The sequence below is a fragment of the Leopardus geoffroyi genome, chromosome B4 (genome assembly GCF_018350155.1).
Source record: "Leopardus geoffroyi isolate Oge1 chromosome B4, O.geoffroyi_Oge1_pat1.0, whole genome shotgun sequence".
NCBI lineage: Eukaryota > Metazoa > Chordata > Mammalia > Carnivora > Felidae > Leopardus > Leopardus geoffroyi.
In genome coordinates this window covers 135,475,753-135,493,410 of record NC_059341.1, presented here as the reverse complement: position 1 = coordinate 135,493,410, position 17,658 = coordinate 135,475,753, and the positions used below count along the sequence as shown (strand labels likewise).

At 43.4% G+C, this 17,658-nt stretch overlaps 1 protein-coding gene across 2 annotated transcripts in view; it reads right to left on the bottom strand.

The window, feature by feature from the left end:
- MEI1 (meiotic double-stranded break formation protein 1) overlaps nt 1–17,658 on the bottom strand; it is a 79,129-nt gene that overhangs the window by 34,855 nt on the left and 26,616 nt on the right. Inside the window, exons 13-19 of one of the 2 annotated variants that reach the window (XM_045464627.1) lie at nt 17,178–17,269; nt 16,185–16,326; nt 13,710–13,821; nt 9,714–9,774; nt 8,655–8,752; nt 5,674–5,842; nt 141–288 (exon numbers count right to left, since the gene is read on the bottom strand). In XM_045464627.1, the coding sequence (XP_045320583.1) occupies nt 141–288; nt 5,674–5,842; nt 8,655–8,752; nt 9,714–9,774; nt 13,710–13,821; nt 16,185–16,326; nt 17,178–17,269 (822 nt within the window). The remainder of the gene's footprint in view (nt 1–140; nt 289–5,673; nt 5,843–8,654; nt 8,753–9,713; nt 9,775–13,709; nt 13,822–16,184; nt 16,327–17,177; nt 17,270–17,658) is intronic. The other variant, XM_045464628.1, reaches the window with a different exon arrangement.

The following is a 17,658-nucleotide window of genomic DNA, read 5'->3' as shown; positions in this document are numbered from 1 at the left end:
AAGACTCCCTCCCTCCCTCCCTCTTTCTCTCTCTCTCTTCCACCTACTTTCTCTCTATATATATCATCATGGTCTCAAGGAGCCATGATGTAAAGAGGTGCAGCAGGAGGAGGAAGAGTCCCAGGCATTTTGGTCCATACCTCATCTAATGCATCGTCTTTGTCCTGGCAGATTGCAAGCAGATAGATGGAGGCTCTGATGACCGTCAGCGGAGGGCGCTCATCCTGGTCCTGTAGAGACAGGAGGAAGCTTTGCACGGCCACAAATAATTCTGCCTCTGAGACAAACCTGTCAACCAAGGAGAGTCTGAGTGAAAAATAAATAAATGGCTGTCCTGCCTTGACACGTCCTGTCTTGCCATATTCTCCCTCTGCCTTCTGTCCTTCTGCTCTAGCATGTCCACAGCCTCAGGACACCTTGCACAAAGAGCATGCTGTATATACTTACAAAGCATTGTCATACACGCACAGCACATGGTTCTATGCTTTGTACAAGGCTCTGTCTAGGGGCCAAAGACTTCTCACTCACACTTAGGAGGCAAAGCATCTGCCAGTACTGTTAGGCAGCATCTGCCAGGACTAGTACTGTTAAAGAGAAGGATGCTACTACTGGGGTTTAGGACTCCCTGTTTTGGCAACCAGTCCACTGTTCTTTATCATTGAACATTTGTGTGTTCAATGGGCTACTTTCTGGGGAAGGAGACATCTATGTTTGTACATGCAAGGGAGATGGAGATGAGAAGGGGACTGACTTTTTTTTTGTAAAATATAAAAGGCATAGGGGAGCCTGGGTGGCTCAGTCAGTTAAGTTTCTGACTCTTGATTTCAGCTTAGGTCATGATCTCATGGTTCATAAGATCAAGCCCCACGTTGGGCTCTCTGCTGACACAGAGGCTCTGTGAATCCCAAGCAGAGCCTGTTTGGGATTTTCTCTCTCTCTGCCCCTCCTGCTCTCCCTTGCATGGGAGCACATGCTCTCTCTCTCTGAATAAATGAATAAATGTTAAAAAGAAAAAGCTATAAAAAATGGGCGAAGGACTTCTTGAACAGACATTTCTCCAAAAAAGATATATAAATGGTCATTAAGTAGATGGAAGGATGCTCAACATCACTAATCATTAGGGAAACGCAAATCAAAACTGTGAGGTAAAATCAGAACCCTTGTGCACTGTTGATGGGAATGTAAAATAGTATAGCCACTATGAAAAAGAGAATGGCATTTCCTCAAAAAATTAAAAACAGAACTACCAGATGATCCAACAATCTAGATATATACGCAAAAGAACTGAAAACAGGGTCTCAAAGAGATATTTGTACACCCATGTTCACAGCAGCATTATTCACAATAGCCAAAAGGTGGAAGCAATCCAAGTATCCACTGACGGACAAATCCATAAGCAAAATGTGGTATATACATACAATGAAGCATTATTCAGCATAAAAAAGGAAAGAAATTTTGACATGCTATAGGATGGATGAATCTTAAGGACATTGTGTTAAGTAAAATAAGCCTGTCACAAAAAGACATACTACATGATTCCACTTATATGAAGTACTTAGAGTAGTCTAAATCATTGGGACAGAAAGTAGAATAGTGGTTTCCAGGGACTGGGGAAAGGGAAATGGAGAGTTATTGTTCAATAGGTATAGAATTTTGCTTCTGCAAGATGAAAACAGTTCTGGAGATGAATGGTGGTGATGGTAGTACAACAACATTAAGGTACTTGATACCCATGAACAGAACACTAAAAATGGTTAAGATGCAAATTTTATGTTTGTGTATTTTACTACAATTAAAAAAAAAATGGAAAAATTACCAACGTACCAAGGTTGGTATCTTGGGTTTGATAAATGTATCACAGTTATGTTAACATTAGGAGAAAATTAGTGAAAAACTCTCTGTATTCTTTGCAACTTTCCTATAAATCTATAATTATTCCAAAATAGAATTTTTATTTAAAAAATTAAAGGGGCACCTGGGTGGCTCAGTCAGTTAAGCATCCAACTTTTGGTTTCAGCTCAGGTCATGATCTCCCAGTTTCCTGAGTTCAAGCCCTATATCAGGCTCTGTGCTGACAGCGTGGAGCCTGCTTGGGATTCTCTCTCTCCCTCTCTCTCTGTCCCCGCCCCACCGTCTCTCTCTCTCTCTCTCTCTCTCTCTCAAAAAATGAACTGAAAAAATTTTTAATTAAAAATAAAAATAAAATGGATAATAGCCATAATATAAATACTATACAGCTACCAAAAGTATGAGGTAAATCTACTAATACATGTACTAACATGAAAAGAGGTCCAAGATATATCGTTAGGTTAAAAGGCAAGTGGAAGACCTTATATAATATCCCATTCTGTATATTGAAAAAAAATCAGCATATGTTTGTTTCAGTAAATGGTGTTGGGAAAACTGAACAGTGACATGCAAAAAAATAAAAGCGGACCACTATTTTATACCACACACAAAAATTGACTCAACATGGATTAAAGACATGAATGTTAACAGCTGAAACCATAAAACTTCTAGAAGAAAACACAGGCAGTAATTTACTTGACATCGGTCTTGGTGAGGACATTTTTAGATCTTATACCAAAAGTAAAATTAAACAAATGGGACTATTTCAAACTAAAAAGCTTCTGTACAGCAAAGGAAGCCATCAACAAAATGAAAAGGCAGCCCACTGAATGGGAAAAAATCTTTGCAAATCATATATATATCTGATAAAAAAATGAATATGCAAAATAAAGAACTCACACAATTCAATAGCAAAAAAAATCCAATTAAAAATGGGCATAGGATCTGAAGAGACATTTTCCAAAGAACACATACAGATGGCCAACAGGTACATGAAAAATGCTCAACATCACTGATTAGCAAGGAAATGTAAATCAAAACCACAATGAGGTACATTCTCACACCTGTTAAATGGCTATTATCAAAAAGACAAGAAAAAACAAGTGCTGGCAAGGATGTTGAGAAAAGGCAACATTTGTGCACTATTGGTAGGAATGTAAATTGCCACAGCCACTATGGAAAAGGGAATGGAATTTCCTCAAAAAATTAAAAATAGATCCAGCAATTCCACTTCTGGGTATTTATGCAAACTCAAAAGATATCTGTACGGCTCCCATGTTCACTGCAGCATTATTTACTATAGTCAACACATGGATAAAACCTAAGTGGGGCGCCTGGGTGGCTCAGTTGGTTAAGTGTCCAACTCTTGATTTTGGCTCAAGTTATGATCTCATGGTTTGTGGGTTCAAGCCCCACATCAGGCTCTGTGCTGACAGCTTGGGATTCTCTCTCTCTCTTTCTCCTTCTCTCTGCCCCTCCTCTGCACTTGCTCTCTCTCTCAAAATAAATAAATAAACGTACAAAAAAGAAAATGTGGTATGTATATACACACAATGGAATACTGTTCAGCCATAAAAAAAGAAAGGAATCTTGCAAACAAAATGGATTGACCCTGGAGGCACTAGGCTAAGTGAAATAAGTCAAATAGAGAAAGAAAAATACTGTATGATTTTACTTACATGTGGAATCTTAAAAAAAAACAAAAACAAAAAACCAAACTCATAGAACAGATTGGTGGTTGCCAGAAGTGAGGGGTTGAGAGTGGGCAAAATGGGAAAAGCGGGCGAAGGGTACAAACTTCCTGTTACAAAATAGACATGGGGGATATAATGTACAGAATGGTGACTACAGTTGTTAATAGTACACTGAACATTTAAAAGTTGCTAAGGGGCACCTGGGTGGCTCAGTCGGTTAAGCATCCAACTTCAGCTCAGGTCATGATCTTGCGGTCTGTGAGTTTGAGCCCCGCATCAGGCTCTGTGCTGACAGCTCAGAGCCTGGAGCCTGCTTTGGACTCTGCATCTCCCTCTCTCTCTGCCCCTCCCCCACTCATGCTCACTCACTCACTTTCTCTCTCTCTGTCAAAAATAAATAAACATTAAAAATGAATAAATAAAAGTTGCTAAGAGAACAAATCTTAAAAGTTCTCAACATAAGAAAAAAAAATTACAACTACATGTGGTGATGGATATTAACTAAACTTAATGTGATGATCATTTTGCAATATATATAAATATCCAATCATTACATTGTATATTTGAAATTAATATATTATAGGGGTGCCTGGGTGGCTCAGTCGGTTAAGCGGCCGACTTTGGCTCAGGTCATGATCTCACGGTCCATGAGTTCGAGCCCCGCGTCGGGCTCTGTGCTGACAGCTCAGAGCCTGGAGCCTGTTTCAGATTCTGTGTCTCCCTCTCTCTGACCCTCCCCCGTTCATGCTCTGTCTCTCTCTGTCTCAAAAATAAATAAACGTTAAAAAAAAATTGAAATATACTACATGTCAATTATATCTCAATTTTTAAAAATCACGAGGGGCCAAGTGATTTTCAGTGAGGGTGTCAAGACAATTCATTACAGGAAAAAACAGTGCGTTTTTTTTTTTTTAAGTTTTTTTTAATGTTTATTTCTGAGACAGAGACAGAGCATGAGTGGGGGAGGGGCTGAGAGAGAGGGAGACACAGAATCCGAAGCAGGCTCCAGGCTCTGAGCTGTCAGCACAGAGCCTGATGCGGGGCTCAAACTCACAGACCATGAGATCATGACCTGAGCCAAAGTCGGTCGCTCAACCGACTGAGCCACCCAGGCACCCCTAAAACAGTGTTTTTAATACATGATGCTAGAACATCTGCATAAGCCACATGAAAAATAATGAAGTACTGACACATGCTATAAATATTATGCTAACTGGATGAATCTCAAAAACATTATGCTAAGCAGAAGAAGCCAGGCACAAAAGGTCATCTATTGAATGATCCATCTATAGGAAATGTTCAGAACAGATAAATCCATAGAGACAGAACACAGATTGTTGGTGCCAGGAGCTGAGCAGAAGGAACGGGGAATGAATGCCTAATGGGTATGAGATTTTACTTTGGAGTGATGGAAATGCTTTTGGAACTAGAGAGAGGTGGTGGTTGCACAATACTGTGAATATACTAAATGCCATCAAACTGTTCACTTTAAAATGGTTAGTTTTAGGGGTGCCGGGCTGGCTCAATCAGTTGAGTGTCTGACTTTGGCTCAGGTCATGATCTCACGGTTTATGGGTTCGGGCCCCACGTCAGGCTCTGTGCTGACAGCTCAGAGCCTGGAGCCTGCTTTGGATTCTGTGTCTTCCCTCTCTCTGCCCCTCCCCCACTCACGCTCTGTCTCTCAAAAATAAACAAATGTTAAAAAAAATTATTTTAATGGTTAATTTTATGTTATGTAAATTTAACCTCAATAAAATTATTTTTTACACTTAATTATTTTTTACACTAGTCTCCTTTGATTTTAAATTTTTAATAAATTGCGTAAGTAATTCTTAAAACCAAAGTAAACCACTAAAATTTTTTTCTGTGCGCAAACAATACTTTTAAGGATACTAAAAAGTTCTCATTCGCATTTTAGGCCTCTGCTCTCAGCACTGTGACTACCCTCCTGCCTTAACCCCTCTCCAGTGTATGAGCGCCTCAGGAATATAACCCGTTTCTCACTTATCTGTGTCCCCAATACCCAGGGCCAGGCTTGGAGTGGATGCCTCTGTGAATATTCATTGAACTGAATTGGGCTGCAGATGTGGGTCCCAGGACACACTGCCAGCCCCCAGCATCCAACACTGACCTGTCCTCATGGATGTAGGCCAGGTAGAAGAGGAGCAGGATGCAGTACTGTCTCTGGCGAGCAGTTCCCTCCACATACTGGCGATCTGACAGGAAGGCAAGGCTTTCAGGGCTCCTGCTGTGTACCTCGGGCAGCCCATGCTGCAGGAACGCAGACACTGCAGAGAGTTCTGGGCAGGGAACATGCGGGAGAACACCACACAGAGAACACAGGAAAGCAGGTAGTGAGCACATGAGGACCTACTACATGAAGAGGGTACAGGGCACAGAGTAGCAGGGTACATGCAGGATGAAAGGAAATCAGCTTCCTCTTCCTTTCTGTAGCTTTCAGCCTGCCTGGAGAAACTAAAGGTAACATGTGTAAAGAGTGGATACATTCCTTCATTCATTGACAAATTTCAGAGTGGCTACTCTAGGCCAAGGTGTGACACACAGGCTGTGTTTCCAGGAGCTGGTAGCTGGGAAAAGACAGACAAGGAGACGGACAATTATAGGAGACATGATCAAGTACCATGTTCAAGTATGGAGGAGTGTATAACTCATACCACCTGGGGTGGGGAGGGCAGGCTTGAAAAGGAGGGAACTGTGGAAGGTGAGCAGAAAACAGGCAGAAAAGTGAGAGCAGAGAATCCTGGGCACGGAAGAAAGGTGTTCAGAGGCCCAGAGGCACAAGAGGACATGTTTTAGGTGCAGCAATGAGTTTAGTCTGACTGACTCGGCAGTGAATAGATGTGGAGTGTCAGGAGTTGCAGAACTGTGTGACATAATTAGTAGCTAGAGTGTGAAAAACCTTGAATGCTGAGTAAAGAATCTGAATTTTATCCTGAGGACAGATTCTTATGAAATCTGTTTCAAAAAAGAAAGAGTATTTTGGGGGCGCCTGGGTGGTTCAGTCGGTTAAGCGTCCGACTTGGGCTCAGGTCACGATCTCATGTTCCGTGAGTTCGAACCCCACGTCGGGCTCTGTGCTGACAGCTCGGAGCCTGGAGCCTGTTTCAGATTCTGTGTCTCCCTCTCTCTCTGTCCCTCCCCTGCTCACGCTCTGTCTCTCTCGCTCTTAAAAAAAATAAACATTTAAAAAAAAAAAAAAAGAAAGAGTATTTTAATACCAAAAGAGTATGAGAGGAAAAGACATCAGTGCTTTAGATGTCTTTCAGACTTTATAGAAACTTTGTAGAAAATTCCCTATATTATCCTTATTTTCCACATTTCACCACAGATCAGAGGAAACTTCATCCCTGTCTGACAGAGCCCCACAGACTGATGTTTGGGGACTATGGCTGAAGGCAAGGGTGTTAGGATGATAAGACTTGGGTTTTCAGATAGATCCTTCCAGCAGCGGGTGGAGATTCTTTGGAAGATGAAAGAATGAAAGCAGGGTGCCATGCTGGAAGTCAAGTTAAGTCTGTCCTGCCGGTGCAGTGGACTTAGGACCAAGTGGAAGGTGAGAATGGAGAATGCCCCACAGAAGTCTGGCAGCAGAGCCAGGGCAGGTCTCCTAATTCTAAATTTTGTGACTCTTCCACTAAGCTATGATCGTTATCATAAAAATGAAACTAATATCCCATGCATCCACATGCCCTTTCTCCTGATACATGGAAGAAAGAAGGACTCTGCATGTACGTGCTCTTCCCAACACTCTGAGACTTGACAAGGCCTCAGGGTCTAGGGAGGCAGATACGTGGGGCTCCTCCTTTCCCCAAAAGAGAGGGAGCTGTCAGCAGCAGTGGGGCCAGAGCTGGTGAGCACAAGAGGCTGCTGTACAGCGGCTGCCAGCGTGGTCCTAGGCTACCATCATGGCAGAAGTAGTTGTGCTAGTCTCTCTGCAGGCCAGACCACACCTGGGCAGGCATAGAGCAGGGTGCCAGGCAGAGAGGAGAGGCTGGCATAGAATTAGGAGCCAAGCCATGTGGGAAGGAATGAAAATACTCGCCTGGGCTTCTGTCTCTCTCAGCACAGCGCTGGAGAAAAAACAAAGGAGGAAGAGAGGTTTAGGAAGTGGGGGGAGATGACACATCTTTGTAAATGTAAAAAGAAGAAACATGGCCAGTACCAAGTCTTACCCACAAAGAAGGTGTCGTATTTGTCGAATAAATGAATAGAACAATGATTAAATTGTTTTATGTTATACCAAAAGAGGTTTAGGACAGAGGAACTCCTTAGGGCAGAGAACATATCATAATTATCATTGTATCCACAGCAGCACTCAGGCCTCCCCTGGCATGTAGGGAAGCTCTATGTATATTCAACCGGGGTGGGGGTGGGGGGGTGACTTCAGCTCTCAGCCCCCATCTGCTGTTCCCCTGCCTCGATTCTGCACGTGCCTCCTTCACTGCATTCAGACCTCTGCTAACATGCCACCTCCTCACAGAAGCCTTCCCTGACCACCTATCTTCTCCCTTCATCACCCTCTATCCCTCTGCCCAGTTTTATTTTTTCATAGCACCTACTCATTTATGACATTGCATATATGTGTTTATTGTCTCTCTCTCTCTCTCACTCCATGAGGACGGGACATTGGAGCTGTGTCACCATAACCTGAAATAGAGTCTGACACACAGATGTTCAAGAAATATTTCTTGAACGAAGAAACAAACAAACAAAAATGGAACAGACCACTCAAGGTATTTTGAGCAGAAGTCTCGGAATGTAACAAGCAGGGAGGGAAAGGTCTGGTGTGAGGGATGTTAAGAGGAGAAGGCCAGGGTGAGGACCTGGGCTTGATAAGCTTTGGGGTCCTTCTCAACCCTTAGAGTCTAAGGGTCCAGGAATCTTGGATTCTATTGTTTCCTGATTCGGTTATCTTATCTCCCTAGGTGTCAGCCTATAGTCTCATCATTCCATGATTTCATGGTTCCTCTGGGCAGCTTCTAGCAAAGAGATAATTATGATTCTGACTCACTACCCAGCCTATCAACAAAGGCATCCAGACCGTAAGAGACCACCATGAGCCTGATAAGTGGTCAAGCTGCAGCATCTTACCTTCTTGGGAAGGTGGCTCTGTCTTCTCTGGAGCTGACAGGAGGTTGAGGCTCATGTCGTAGAGGAAACTGGAACATACCTGATTTAGATCTGAGTGACTTAGAGGGTGGAAAGGAAAAGAGAACAAGAGAGAAGACATTGCTACTTTGGCTGGGACAGCATTATCCCTGCCATATACTGGGACACCACTGCCTTGTGCCAGAGCCCAGTGAAACTCTAACCACGGCCCAGGAGGAAGAGTTCTGGAGGTGGCTGTGAATAATAAATATGGAACCCGCTGCTACAGCTGTAACTTAGGCACATAGGCATTCGCTAAAATTTTACTGAAAAAATAAATCAGGGAGGGCTACCGAACCCCAATTTAACGAAACATAAAACAAAAAAAGTGCTCCTAGTTCAGGAAAGGCCTTGAGAGTCCTGGAAAAAAAAAAAAAAAAAAAAAAGGAAGCTGTTGAACCCAAGGTGGGTAGTCAAGGTATTCCTTCCTGAAGGCTGGGCGTTCCACTCAGAGATATGCAAGGAGAGCTAGATACTATATTGTGGTCATCTTGCAGGCTGTAGGCAATAACAAATGGAATCTGTCAAGTAAATGCAGAGACAGCTGGCAAATCATAAATGGGAAGGAACAGAAGATTACTCTAGAAACTTAACAAGACAGAGACTGAAGTAGCCACCTCTTGACTTTGAACCTCTCTACATTTCCTCTGGAAATGGTGGGCTGGCGGCAACCAGCACGTGGCTCTGTCTTTGTGGGCACTGCTTTCACTACCCTCTGAGGGCTTCTGTCTCCCCATTTGTAAAATGAGGAGTTAGACAAATGATCTCCAAGAGCCCTTCCAGTTTTGATGTAACAGGTGCCTGTCCAAGTATCACATGGAATGAGTGTCTTACCAGAACCAGATGAAATAAAAGCTACAGGAACATGTCCAGCTCACACCACCAGGTGCTGAGCAATTCCGACATGGTGTCAATCCTCCCCATGGTGCTATGACTAAACCACGCCAGTCAGAAATTTCCACTTGTCCAGACAAGGACACTGGTGCCTGAAACCATACATACCTTAGGCTGCTGCAGAACCTGGCCTTCAGTTCCAGGGTTAATCGTATGAAAGATGAGGAAGCTTGAGAAGTAGGAAGAAAGCAGAAAGCAATTTAAACCAGACTCGTTACAGAAATTCTCAAAGTTGAAGGGTACCAAAGAGTACTAATTTTGGAGTCATGTAGACTTAGGTTCAAAATTTGCTCTGACAATACTACTAGGGTCATCCTGGAACACGTATTTAACTTCTCTGCGACTCAGTTTCAATATCTATACCTCACAGGTTGTTGTGAAGCTGAGTAAGATAAGTGTACATAGACTATCTAACAAATGCCTAGCACTGCACTGTGGAGTAGGTGTTGAATAAATGTTCATCTTCCATTATAATCTGGGACGTTTGACAATGACCTAGGAAAGACATATCTGCTTGTTCTATCCCTTCTTCCAACGTTGTAGAAAATAACCCAGTTTCAGACTCAGGAAGAACAAAGGGTAGTCGCTGCTTTATCCCCATCTCTGAATGCCTGTGGGGAAGGACTGGTTCTCACGCCTGAGGTCAGGTAACAGGTTCTGTGTTAGTTGATGACCCTGGCCCAGGCCCCTGCACTACCTGCCTCCTCCCAGTCTCCCCACATCCTGCGCCAAGCTTCCCTGTCAAATCTGACTTCTGTCCTGCCCATCCTGCGCCCCTATAAAAGCAGGAGTCTAGACAAGAACATCAAGAGGTCCCACTGCACCAGCTTCAGACTTGGGGACAATCTGTGTTCTATCCTGGGGCTAAAGCATATGGCAGGAAATTCATCCCTCAGAGTTTCACAGCAACTTTCTGGGACACACTTCAACTCATGACTCCCTCCAGGGAGGGGACACACACAGGGTTCCTGCTGGAAGGGGCTCTTGGCCCAGTATCTCAGGGACCCAGAGTTTCTCCACCCCCTATTCAGGGCCTCTGCCCCCTCTTGGCTGGCACTGCCTGCTTCCTTCTTTTCTCTTGCAGATTGGGCCCCAATCCTGTTCTATCTGCATAGATCTCCCTGTACACAACCATTCTCCACACCCCCTCCTCTCTGCCACTGCCCCCCAGAGATCTACACTTCTGAAGTTGCACTCATCCAACATCCCAAGACTGGATCTTCTTGGCTCTTGAAGTATGGCAGACAAAAAGAGTGGATGGAAGGAAGAAAAGAAGTATAGGTCAGTTGTCATAAAAACTAAGAGGTAGAATCATTCAGGAGACATATATATATATATATATATATATATATATATATATATATATATATATGTATATATTATATTATATTATATTATATTATATTATATTATATTATATTATATTATATATTATAATCTCATTTAATTCTATTATCACCATGTCTAGCTAAAGACACTGGAAACAAAAAATTAATTTGTCCAATGTCAATAAGTAAGTAAAGGAGGGGGTAAGAATCTCAACCCACAAGAGCTAATGACAAAGGTCCTGCTTTTTCCCCCTCTTCCACACAGCCTCTCACTCTCTCCTAGAAGCTCCCACTTCCACTTTCTATGAGAAATAGCTTCAGCTTCCTAAGGGTTTCCTGTCTTCTGTTCTTTGCCTGGACAGAACAAAGATCCCTCTGAGCTGTGACAAGGGACCTCCCCAGGATGACCTAGACTATTAATCAGAAACTCCCTCAATATCCCAAATCAAATTGTGAGGCAATTGCAAAAGGCATGCCCCTCATCACCCCAGCTCTGGATCCAGCCCCCTTCTTCTTTCCAAGGACCTTGCTCTACTGAGGAGCAGGAGGTCTCTATTGCTCCTTTCTATCAGCTACTAATCAGAACAAGTGTTTCTAGTGTTGGAGGGTAAAAAAACCCTCTAATTTCATGTTCCCTTCCAATTATACCCCCATTTCTCACCTCCTCTCATGACAAACTTACCCAAAGAGCTGTCTATCCTGTCTCTACTGCCTCACCTTGCACTCACTCTTCAGTTTACTACAGTCTGGCATCCACCCCAACTATGTCACAGAAACTGCTCTGGCCAAGGTCACCAACAGCCTCCATGATGCCAAATCCAATGAACATATTTCAGTCCTCATCTTCCTTGACCTCTGGGATGCGTTTGACACATCAACCACTCCCAAATCTACAAAACTCTCTTGCTTGGCTTTTCTAATGTCATACGCTTCTGGTTTTCTCCCTACTTCTCCAACTGTCCCTTACCAGTGTCCTTTAGTGTTTCCTCCTTCTCGTGGCCATTAAAATGTTGCCCTTGATTGTGTCCTGGTTCCCTCTAATCATCTCATTTTACACACTCCCTTGAAGGATTTCAGCTGCTTCCCACTAGACAGTTGGCCCCACAAGGACAGGGTTCTATTTTGTTCACTGCTGCATCCTCAGCCCCAGGACGGCGCCTTTCATGAAGTAAGTGCCCAATCAGTATTTGTTGAGTTAATGAAAGGCTAGATATTGAAGACTTGCATATCTGTATCTAAAGACCAGATCTTTCCCCTGACTTCAGACACAGTCAATCACCTACCTAACCTCTCTGCTGGGACGTCTCACAGGCATCTCACACTCATCCTGACCCAAACCGATCACATCCTCTACTGCCTTTCCAAATCAGATCCTCCTATGGTGAGCCTTCTCTTGATAAAAATCACCACCATCCACCTAGATGACAGCCAAAACCCAAGGCATTACCCTGAGCTGTTCCCTCTCTCTCCTGCCCCACATCCAACTGCTGCACCCACTCCCAACACTTCGTTTAGTTCCTATCACAACCTGAGTTAATGCAAGAGGTCAAACTATTGTCTGTAGTCTTGCCTCCCTCTCACTCATGGTCCACACTGATCCAAAAAGGATCTTTCTAAAACAGAAAGCTGAGCCTATAACTCGCCTTCTTTTAGACTCAAAACTCCTAGGATAAAGTCCAGATTCCTCACATGGCCAACAAAGCCCTGCATGACTGAGTCCTGGCTACTCCTTTGTGGTAGATTTTCCACTGCCTACTATGTGATAGGAATAAAAGAAGACATTAAATGGCAATGATAAGAGGCAAGCATACCATCGAGATGCAGAAAGAAATCAGGCTCCAGAGCTAGATTCTCTGAATTTGAATCCTGGGCACACCACTTCCAGTGTGACCCTGGGCAAGTTATTCAACCTCTCTGAGCTTCAGTATGCTTCTCCATAGAATGAAGATAATCATAGTACATACTCCCTAGGGTTTTTATGAGAACTAAATGAATTAATACATGTAAGGCACTTAAAACAGTATCTGACAATAATAAGAGTGCCATAAGTATTAGTTATCATTAGTTATTACTATATTTCTCTCTCCACCCTTTTCTGTTTTTGGCTATTTTCCCCTTCCCATTTTCACCATCACTCCTACTTTCTAAGGAAAATAAAGGAGACTCTGACTCTGACTCCTAGGCTTATTCCACATGTTGAAGTATTTATAGTGTGACAACAGGACAAGTGAGAAAGGAAGGTTTACACTTGAGGAGGCAAAATGGCTAGTCAGAGAAGAAAATAAATAGATGCAAGAAGGCCTGGAGAAGGCCAAGGGAGTCAATAGCCACTGGGGTTCAGTTTCTGGAAGGCACTTCAGCGCACAGACAGCAGCTTTCACAGAGTGCCACCACTCCCCCAGAAGGCATGTGGAAGTACGTGGGGACGTTTTCCAGGTGTCACAATAACTGGGGGTACTTCTGACATTTAGTACTCAGGAGTCAGAGATGCTGAACATCCTGTGAGGTCTGAGGGAATGTGAAGGATGAGGGCAATGCGGAAAGATGCATGTTGTGGACTCTGAACTGGAACCTCCTTGATATTCTGAGAGAAGTATCAATAAATTTGAAAACTTAATTTTTAGTACCTTTGATTGTTGAATGGTATTCCCTCTCACTGAACACTGGAAAGAGTGCAGATATTGATTCTGAGTGATTATGTAAACCTCTTGCCCACAGGTTATGCTCTCTTTGAGCATAAGCACCTGCCTCCCTCCCAACTTCCATACTTGCCTACCGAGCTTCTTGGAGAATTTCTCCTTCATGTGGGGAACGATGACAAAGAGACTGTGTAGAATCGAGAGGAAAACTTCCATCAAGTTTGGTTGGGTGGCCTGCTCTGAGTGCCTCTGCAAAGAACCAAGAGGGAAAACACAGCCCACCAGGACTGAGCCTCTGAAGAAGAAAGCATCAGCAAAACTGGCATCAAATCAAGCAACAACAGACCAACCCCTTTCACTTGAAGGGCACAAGAAAAGCTAGGGAACCTGAAGTCACAAGCTTGCATCCAAGAGTTATACCCACCACTTAATAAGTTGTGTAAGACATATTACCTTTCTGGGCCTCTGTACCAAAAAGAATAAAACATGGCCTACATCCTGGAAACAAATGAGATCTGATGTGTAAAAAGTATTTTTTAAACTATAATGCACAATAACACTCAAGTTCCTATGACTATAGCCATTTAGTAATAATCATATACTTTACAAAATGTCTTCACATTTATTTTTCATGTGATCTTTGAACAGTCAGTCATGAGGCAGCCTGATGTAGCAGACAGAGCTCTGGATTAAGAGTAGAGAAACCTGGATTCAAGACCAAGCTCTACACAAAGTTGCTGTGTGCCCGTGGGTCAGCCACCCCCTCCCCTCTTGGTGTCTCATTTCCCTACCTGTAAAAGCTTGGATATCAGAGACATGATTCTTATAGATATCTTTCCTTTTATTTTTTTTTTAAGTAGGCTTCATGCCCAGCATGGAGTCCAACACAGGGCTTGAATTTATGACCATGAGATCAGGACCTAGGCTGAAATCAAGAGTCAGACACCTAACTGACAGAGCCACTCAGGCGCCTCATTTCCTTTGGTTTTTTTTTTTTTTCAACGTTTATTTATTTTTGGGACAGAGAGAGACAGAGCATGAACGGGGGAGGGGCAGAGAGAGAGGGAGACACAGAATCGGAAACAGGCTCCAGGCTCTGAGCCATCAGCCCAGAGCCCGACGCGGGGCTCAAACTCCCGGACCGCGAGATCGTGACCTGGCTGAAGTCGGACGCTTAACCGACTGCGCCACCCAGGCGCCCCTTCCTTTGGTTTTTAAACCAAAAAAAATGTTTAATTAGAAAGGTAATAATGCTCATTAAAGAAATGTGTAAAATATGGAAAAGTAGAAAGCAAGAATAATATAATTCTATCCTCTAGTTCTAGATCTGACTCTTAACGCTTCCTAAGTCTAGGAAGAAGGCAGAGCAGATGAGGAAACCAATGTGAACTGCCCAAGTGTTACTGGTCCTGAGTACCAATCAGAGCATGCATGCAGCCCATGGCTTCTGACAGTTACCCACCTGAAGACCCTGGCATGCTGACTCAAAGGCTTCTTCAAAGAGGTTCTCTGTCCCCAGAACCAGAGGATGCCTCCCTGCTGCCACCTACTGTTCCCAGTAGGTATTTGGAGGTGCCCTGACTAAAAGGGACCTCTCACAGGTTCACAGGATGACCAAACCTCAAAGAGGAGAGGACTCATCCAAAGTCATCAGAATAGTCAGCAGCTCCAGACCCAGATCTTCCTACCACCACTATCTCAAGTCAGCTCAACACGAAGCTCTTTAGGACCAGGTCTCTCTTCAGAATGGCCAAATCTCATTTTACAGAATACATATGGGTTCTTTAGTGAGGCCTAAATCAGACATTCACCACTGCTCTTTACTAATCATAAGAATGCATGGGTTCAAATCTCAGCACTGTTGTGCACTTGCTTTGCAACTGTTGTAACAAGACAACCTCATCTTTCACTTGGGGATATTATAGCACCCATCTCACACAGTCATTAGGATGATCAAATTAGGTAATGAATACGAAGCATTTATCACTCCATAAACACTACCTATTTATTTTATTGTTACTGCTTTATACTTTACTTAAGAGGCATCTGTTGGTTTACAATGAAACACTACATCTTGGGTTTTTGGTGGGGGGTGGTTAAGATTTAAAAAAAAAATTTTTTTTTTAATTTTTTTTTTCAATGTTTATTTATTTTTGGGACAGAGAGAGACAGAGCATGAACGGGGGAGGGGCAGAGAGAGAGGGAGACACAGAATCGGAAACAGGCTCCAGGCTCTGAGCCATCAGCCCAGAGCCTGACGCGGGGCTCGAACTCCCGGACCGCGAGATCGTGACCTGGCTGAAGTCGGACGCTTAACCGACTGCGCCACCCAGGCGCCCCAAAAAAATTTTTAAATAATCACTACACCCAATGGGGGGCTCAAACCCATAACCCCAAGACCAAGAATCACACTCTCCACTAAATGAGACAGCCAGGTGCCCCACGCTTTGTTTTCTTTTTTTTTTAAGAAAAGGAAAACTGGCTGAGGAACAGTACTACTGAGACCCTCCGAAGGTCTGGTTGAGTACTCGCTGCCTTATGTCTCTCGGCTTGGCTCAACCTCACATTCTCCTCTACAAACTTCATGCTATGTGTGTCCCAGAGGAACCCACCATCACCATGGGGATACAAAGGGAGTCACAGGCACTGAGAAGAAATTCTGAGAATGCCTCCAAAGTGTCTTCCTTTTCGGCTCCAGGAGCTGTGAATGGATTCTCGTGGGCTGAAGGCTCGCTCTGGAATTCCATAGCCAACCTAAGAAATCAATGTGTGAGCATATCCATACTACCTATACAACATAAAGGTTAGAAGCATCCTCTCAGAGGGACGCCTGAGCTCAGGGTCCAAGGAAAGTATCCCCATCAGCAGATCTGGAGAAAATTTAAGAGGACTCAATGAGGGAGGACCTGGTCCTTGGATGCCTCTCCAGTTTTGTGCTCCCCACCCCCTCTCTCATAATACATGATTCTTCTACCTTATCACATGTACTTCCCTGAACATACCATGCTACTTGCTGTTTTATATCTCTTTCCCTTTATATATGCTGCTCTCTCTACCAGGAATGCCTTCCCCACATTGTGACAACCTAATGAATTCCACATATATATATGTATATGCAAAACTGCCTCTTCCCCAAGACACCGTGAGGTCCTTGTGGGCAGAGGGCAATCTGATTTATCTGTCTACTCCCACTGTCTAGCCACAGGCCTGACATAGAGTAGATATGACAAATTTTGTTAATATGAACTAAATTAGTCCAACCGGCATTCAGCAAACACCTACAGGGCTTCGTTATTTGGGAAGAAGAACAAAGCCAAATGAGACACATTCATGAGTCTCACGTACAAGGAGACTCATTGTATAGTAACAAAAACTTCACCAGGAGGGAATCTTTAGAAGTCTCCTACTCCTGCTCCTCTTCCTCAAATCACCTCTACACACCCCTCCACATACACACATCTCCAACCTCTGCCCCAGCCAAAGTCTTCTCACTATGCAGCAAAGCATCAGAAATCAAGTGTTGCTTCTAGAATTTCATCCTTCATCTGACTCTTTTCCACTCCCACCCTCTATAATACTGCCTCAGACCACAGAGCGTCCCTCACCTGCAGGCATTTCTAAATCCCTCCAGAGTGCTCAGGAGGAACTTTCCCCTTCGCAGAATGGCCTTGTTCGAATCTCTACTGGAGGCATGGCCCTGAGGTGAGAAGGAGAGGTGGGCACTGTTAGTCAAGAACCTACTCTGTGTCTCAATCTGTGCTTAGAGGACTATAGACCTCTTCCTCTCATGCTGGAGTCTGGCATTCCCACACACCTAACACTTTCCAGGGCATCTTGATTATATCCTCACAAATCTAGTCGCCTAATAGCTCTTTTAAAAATGGTAGAAGAGGGAACATTAACCATCTGTCCTCCTGTGAACCACAGGACTGGCTCCTGTTCTATTTTATCTGTGTGTGTGTGTATATATATATATATATATATATATATATATACATATATACATATATACATATACATATACATGTATATGTACATATATATGTACATATATATATACATACACACACACATGTTCTATTATAT